We start from the raw sequence: 7,481 nt of genomic DNA, 5'->3' as shown, positions 1-7,481 counted from the left end.
AGCCACTTACAGTATCCTTCCAAGAGAATTAAGCTGTGCCACTTCTCTGATTCTGATCTTGGAAATAGTGAGGAGATTCCAATTACTTGTTCTGAGAAGGAAAGACTGATTGAGGTCCTTTTTTCAACACTCTGATTAGCAAAAGTTGTGTATTGTATTCTAGTAAAATGGAAACTTCTAACCCTTCCCACAGTTAGGTAGTTAGTAGAATCCTTATAATGAATTCATTTGCTCACTTGGCAGGAGCTTTGTTGTGGGAAGGTGAATCCATACACTGGCAGGGGATGTCAACGACCGTTGATTATGAAACGATTGGGCTTCCACAGTGCTTTTATTCATTCATTTATTTGGGATTCCGTTCTCGGTATGAAATCTATGTAGATTAACTTTGGTGACGGTTGACAGGTATATTCAAAGATTTCCAAGATTTCCAAATTTCAGATTTGATTCTAGTTCTTCCTTTATTTTAGGGCTTGATTATTTTAACTTCCATTAGGAAGGAGCATATTTTTAGTTGTCATATTTAGCTCATTGATTATAGGAATTTGATCATTATTATGGCTGCAAGATAGGAATAGATTATAGAGATTTGTTTTAGTTCTTCCTTGTAAAGTTTCTTATCTCTTATAAATATTGTACAATCTGTAAAGTAAATATATAGAAAAATCTCTCTAAATCAGCATGGTATTAGAGCCATTTCTTTGATCATTAGGTCTAAGCTTTTATTGTTGACCCATTCCCCTTTGCCTTCTATCCTTGTTCCTTGAATTTGCCGTTGAAAAACCCATGTTTGAATTGGTGACAAAGGTTTCTGGTTATGGTGCACCACCGCTTATTCTTTTTGTAGTGACAGTTCAACATGATAACATGCATGTCTGAATGACTAGAAACTTGGCGGGATGAACCACTCCACATGGTCCTAGTTTGTGAAGTTGCATGTTAAAGAAAATGGGAAGTTGGGATACTTGACTACAGAGAAGAAACAACCAGTTATTTGTGATCCTTTCTTCTCTACTTGGGTGGAGTAGAATGTCATGTTGATTTCATGGCTTCTTATTTCAATGACTTAGGATATTAGTGTTACTTTCCTTGGACTTCATATAACTCATGCTATTTGGGATGCCATGGTTCAAACATATTTTAATGGTAGCCTTCCTAGAGTTATGATCTTTGGCACACGGCACATGAGACTAGATAACAAGGGAAGCCATTAACCTACTATTTTTCTACCCTTCGGGCCATTTAGCAAGAGCTTGATTTTCTCTAGCCATGTGATATGGATACAACAAAGCTAAAGAAGAAAATGGAAAATGAGAGGGTCTATGATTTTCTAGTTGGTCTTAATCTAAGTTTTGAAAGATCAAAGTTCAAATTTTAGGGTAGGATCCTCTTCGCAATCTTTGTGTTGCATATGCTAATGTTCAACGTGAGGAGCTTCATCAAGCTGCTATGTTTGCAAGTGTCTCAAGGGAGAGTTCAGCCTTAACTATTACCTAAGTTCCAATTGCCCTAGTTATCTATTACTCTAGAAAAGTTGGAAACAATGAGTCTTTACTTTATACATATTGTAATAAGACATGACGTGCTCAAGAAATATGTTTCAAGTTGAAAGGATATCCATAATGGTTTCATAAGAAGGGATTTAACCAAATTCCAAAGCACATCATGCAACATTTGATTCACAATCGCATTTCTCAACCTAACCACAGAGATGCTCAAAAGTTATTAAAACACGAGTATAATCATCAGTAAAAGGAACAACCCACTTAGCTTGAATAATTAATAACACAGGATGATCCCACACATCATTATGAATAATTAGAAAAACACCCAAGTTTTATTAAATCTTGAATGAAAGGAAGTTCAACGATGTTTGACTAATACACAACTATCACATTGAAAATTAGAAACTTGAATTTTTGAAAATAAGGATGGAAACTATTAAACCAAGGTTTGGTTAATCTTGATTTTAATAATAACAAAACGATGTTTGGAATTAATGTTTTATTTTGAGTGTGACTAGGCAAGATGATTTTTAGTGTGACAATTACAAAGACAAATCAAGTTAAAGGAAAATCAAGAAAGAAAAGAATACCTTAAAGAGAAGAGTTTTCAAGACTTTGTTTATGATCTCTTTATAATGTTGTTAGTATACTAGGATCATGTATTCTATCTTTTACTTAAACACCAAAAATCATCCATGTACTAATTTATTTTGAATTCTTTTATAATGGGATGGTTTTATGTTTTCAATTAAAACCTTATGTCAAATGTTTTCTAAACTTGCTTTAAAAGGTTTTAAGAAGTTGAATACAAGTTATCGGAGGTTCTAGGCCTTAAATTGGGGCCTTCTATGCATTTTATTGTGCAATCAATCGAGGTACATTTGCACACACCCTTTCTTCCAATAACATGTATTCAACCAATCGAAGCCCTGAACCCTAACAATTACTTGCTAAAAATATTACTTGCTAATGACTAGTGAATCGATTGAATTGATTGGACTCTCAACTTTTATAAAAAGGCTTCAAACTTCACTGTTTTATAAACTTAACATTCAAAAATCTTTCTAGAATATATTTGAGTCTTGGGGGAGTGTTTTTTAGTTCACCTTATTTCAAAACTTGCGTATCATTTATGTACCATTCAATCCTAGTTTATTTTGTATCATTTCTTAAAATTTGTACTAGGATTTTGTGAGAATATTTTCTATCATTTCTTGTAAACCTTTGAGAGGGAAAAATCCAAGTGTGAGGTATCACTTAGGGATTCTCAAGTGTAGGACATCATTTGAGGGCTTGTTTAAAAGTGAGGTATCTTTTGAGAATTGTAAAGGATGCTTGAAGCCATAAATCCAAGAGGGTTGATTGGTACCATAATCCAATTGTAAAGCTTAGAGGCTTAGGCTGGGAGTCTCGGAAAATGAGGGATGCTCCAATCTTCTATGCCATAACCAAATTTGTTCTTTTAATGTTTTCATGCCCACTACTTGATTTGCTTGTCTATCCAAATATTGTCAATTCATATCCAAGTAGTACATACCACCTCTCTTCCTACCAAGACCAATATTTATCCCCCGACAAGATCTTGAAAGACACAATGGGTTTCAAAGAAAGTTATAGAACACTTTAGAGCCTTAGCAATCTAACTAATGGACAATAAGTTACTGGATAGACATGGAACATGTAAGACAATAAAGAGTGATATAGAAGAAGTTAGAGGAATTAAACCTTCCCCCAACATATTAGTAGAGGATTCATTTGTTGTTTTAACATTTTTCATACTAGGATGAGTGCTATAGGAAGAAAAAAGACTAGATTCATGTGTCATATGATCTATAATACTTGAATTTATAATCCTAAATGACTCATAACAATCATGACTAGAGGTGCTTAAGGCAAATCAGAAGGTACTTGTATTGGCTAAGTTATAGGAAGCATTTGGACAACCCAAAGTGGAAAGCTGTCATGATTGAAAAAATGGAAGCATTACAAAAAAATGATACATGAGAACTAGCCGAGCTACTAGAAGGAAACAATACAATTGGTTACAAGTGGGCATTCATAGTGAAACACAAGGCAAATGGTTCTATGGAGAGATTTAAAGCAAGTTTGGTGACTAAAGGTTCTATATAGACATATGAGGTAGATTATCATGGAACTTTTGCACCAGTGGCAAAGATAAATACTAGTTGAGTGCTCTTATCCTTGGCTGTAAACTTGGATTGACCTCTTTAACAATTTGATATGAAGAATGTATTTCTTCATGAAGATCTAGGAGAAGTACACATGGACTTTCCTCCTAGCTTTGTTAACCCAAAAAAGGAGGTAAGATATGTAGATCAAGGAAGTTCTTTCATAGACTCAAGCAATCACCTAGAACTTGGTTTAGTAGATTTACTCATGTTATGAAAAAGTAGTGGATACCATCAGAGCTAGTTTGATCACACTTTTTTTCTCAAACATGCATTTGAATGGAAGATTACTACCTTAGTTGTGTATGTGGATGAGATTGTGGTGACAAGTAATGATAACAAGGAGATGAGTAAGCTAAAAACATATTTAGCAACAGAATTGAGATAAAAGACCTTGACACTTTATGATATTTTCTAAGTATTGATGTTGTTAGGTCAAAGTAGGGGATCTTTGTTTCTCAAAGGAAATATACTTTAGACTTAATGAAACCAAAATGTTAACTTGTAAGTCTATTTCTACTCCCATTGAATCAAATCACAAATTAGGTGAAAGTCCATAAGATATACTAGTAGACAAAGAGTGATACCAAAGATTAGTCGGGAAGCTAATATACTTGATTCATAATTGCCTTGATATAGCCCTTGTGAAACACACATGTTGGTTGCACATAAAATTCTTAAAGGTTTGCTATTTTCTAAACATGGTTATTTGGAAGTAGAGGGGTATACAAATGTTGATTGGGTAGAATCTATAGTGTACAAAAGATCAATTTCAAAATATTGCACATTTGTGAATTTGGTCACATAGCGTGGTAAGAAACAATTTGTTGTAGCTAAATCAAGTTCTGAAGCAAAATTCAAAGCTAGAACCCATGGTATATGTGAGATGTTATGGTTGAGATCTTTATTGAAGGAGTTGGGCTTTAATTTTGAGGGTCTAATGAAAGCTTTTATGTGATAACAAAACTGTCATTGGCATTGCCCACAATGTGATTCAACATGATCACACTAAATATATCAATGTGGATGACACTTTATCAAGGTAAAGTTGACTCAAAGATTAGTTTGTACCCCTTTTGTAGCAGATATTTTAACAAAAAAAAAAAAAGTGTCAAAAAGGGCTTTCAAAGTGATATTTGACAAATTGGGCATTTGAGACATCTATGCTCTTAACTTGTAGGGAGAGTGACTATCGACAAGTATATTCAAAGTGATATTTATAGCTGTCATATTTAGCTCCTTGATAATAAAAATTTGATTATTATTATGGCTACAAAATAGGGGAAAAAAAAATCCAAATCAACAACCTTCTTTTTGTCTTATTAATTTTGCTTTTTGTCTTATACCTTCCCAATTTTTTGGCTTTGTTGTGAATTCTATTCAAAAGCCGAATCTTGGAAAGAAGGCAACTTTTGGGGCCTATGTTCAAGAACTCCGATTCAAGCCAATTATTCCTTGAACTCTTTATTTGATGTCATATCCATTTCAGAGATCTGTGTGGACTGTGGAGCCAGGACACACCACATTTCTTTGCCCTGGCCTTCCGAGTCATAAGCAATTTTCTAGTTAATAAGTATATTATCTTTGGTTACTTTGCATCTTCTCTAAGAGAGAGAGAGGATGACCATCACCAGAAATCCCTGCAAGTGCAAGAACCATTTTCAAAATGATGAAATCTGTTTACATCCCTCACAACAAAGTCCCTCTCCACAATCTCACTAATCAGCTTGAAAGCTTCATGACAGTCCCGGCACATTCTCAAGTTCTTCATCACTCTAATGGTCACTCCTTTAGGTATGCTTATCAACCCAAAAGCCAAGGCCAATCTCTCACTGTGGAGCCCCACTATTTCCTCCTTGGCCTCCTCTTCCACATCAATAGACACCAACCCCCTGCTTCCTCCCACATAACCCCTTTCCTTCATTCTTCTCTCCAACTCCCTCAACAAGCTCGCCACCTCACTGCCTCTAGCACACAAAGATACATCTCCAGCGTAGAACACATAAGCCGAATCCCGTATCTCCACCCAACTGCAACCTGGTTCCTTGTAAACACCATAGTGTTTCATTTCATATCTAATGCTATGAACATTCTCCCACTTCCCAGCCATTGCGTATGTGTTGGACATGGTGACATATGCCGCCGCTACCTGCTGATTTGATTCTATTAGCCACTTGCTAGCCTCAACAGCAATATCCACCCTCCCATACAGCCTACTAGCTGAAAGAAGCGTGCCCCACAAGAGCGCTCCTTGGTCTGGTTCTACTTGGATAGACTTTGCTAACTGGTGAGCCTCATCAAGCCTACCAGTTCGCCCAAGCATATCAACCACACAAGTATAGTGCTTAGTATCAGGCACCACCCCATGCTTTTTGTGCATGGAATGCAGATATTCAAGGCCATCATCAACCAGACCCGAATGGCTACAAGCATGTAAAACCCCAACAAAGGTGACATCATTGGGTTTTATTCTTCTATCGAGCATCTCCTTAAAGATATCAAGGGAGAATTTTCCAAGCCCATACTTGGCAGCTCCCACGATCATAGAAGTGTATGGGATTACAGAAGGATCCGGGATTCTTCTAAATACCTTGTCAGAATAACCAATACACCCGCATTTGGCATACATGTCGACCAGGGCACTTGCCACTACATCATTTGATTCATGCCCACGGCGAATCACTGCTGCATGAGCCACTTTCCCAGAAACTAGCCTACCCAAGCTTGCACAAGCATTAATCACACTGGCTAACATGAAATGGTTTGGAGAGCTCAATGGCAAACCATTGAATTCTCTGAAAAGTTGCAGTGCACATTCGCCTAATGCATTCTGCCCATACGCTGTGATCATGGAAGTCCAAGAAACAACATTCCTATAATCCATGCCGTCAAAAACCCGTCGAGCATCGTCTACATTGTTGCATTTCCCGTACATATCAATGAGGGAAGAACACACTACCAGGTTACATTGGACACCAAACATTTCAACATGGGAATGGATCTTTTGGCCGGTTCTGAGGTCGGCGAGCATTGAACAAGCATTGACGACAGTTGCAAATGTGAAGGCATTGGGCAAAACCCAACTTTCGAGCATTTTACAAAAAATCAAGAGTGCTGATTTAGGCCGACCCACTTTGATGAAACCGGCCATGAGCGAAGTAAACGAGATCACATTTGGTTCGCGCATTTCTTCAAACAGCTGGCTTGCATCGTTGGTTCTTCGGATTCTTACATAGGAATTAATGAGATGGTTGGTGGTGAAGGTATCGTTTAAGAATCCAGATTTTAGAACGTTGGTGTGGCTGAAGGATACGGACGTGATGTCATTACAATCTTGAAGCCGTTGAATCAGTTGAGTCTTTGTGTGAAAATGGGACAGTTTATTCTGGCGGGAAATACATGTGGAGGGGACTCTAAAGATGAGATTTTGGTTCAGTGGTTTCACCATCTCAGAGCAAACACGAATAAACTCGAATCCCAAAAACCATGTTAAACTCTCTGTTTGGTGACCAAGAAAATTGGGAGTAAAAGAAAAGAAATCGCATCAATGGCGGCCCCTGGTGTTGCACCCTCTGGGAGCCCATTTTCTCCGTTTCAAGAAAAGGGCAGTGTGGCCAGTATCCGTTAGTTAGACACAACTTCCGGTACTTAAAACTACGTCGTTTTAGTGGGCTTCCCTTCCACCTTATAAACTGAGTAAGGGTAAGATAGACATTTAATAATGAAAATTTACAATTTAATTTTATATAATTATTAGCATTTTAAATTAATCCCATTAATTTATGGT

At 36.9% G+C, this 7,481-nt stretch overlaps 2 protein-coding genes across 2 annotated transcripts in view; one reads left to right on the top strand and one right to left on the bottom strand.

Annotated features, from left to right (window-relative positions):
• Positions 1-7,481, top strand: part of LOC100266516 (small ribosomal subunit protein eS21) — an 85,027-nt gene that overhangs the window by 12,087 nt on the left and 65,459 nt on the right. The window lies entirely within an intron of this gene.
• On the bottom strand, positions 5,146-7,374 carry LOC100249494 (pentatricopeptide repeat-containing protein At4g15720). The gene has a single exon (XM_002276194.4). It carries the CDS (start codon positions 7,140-7,142, stop codon positions 5,322-5,324), a length of 1,821 nt encoding a protein of 606 aa, XP_002276230.1. The 5' UTR covers positions 7,143-7,374; the 3' UTR covers positions 5,146-5,321.

Source organism: Vitis vinifera, chromosome 5 (genome assembly GCF_030704535.1).
Source record: "Vitis vinifera cultivar Pinot Noir 40024 chromosome 5, ASM3070453v1".
NCBI classification, from domain to species: Eukaryota; Viridiplantae; Streptophyta; class Magnoliopsida; order Vitales; family Vitaceae; genus Vitis; species Vitis vinifera.
Note: the sequence above shows the minus strand (reverse complement) of the source record. Positions and strands in the feature narration are given on the sequence as shown.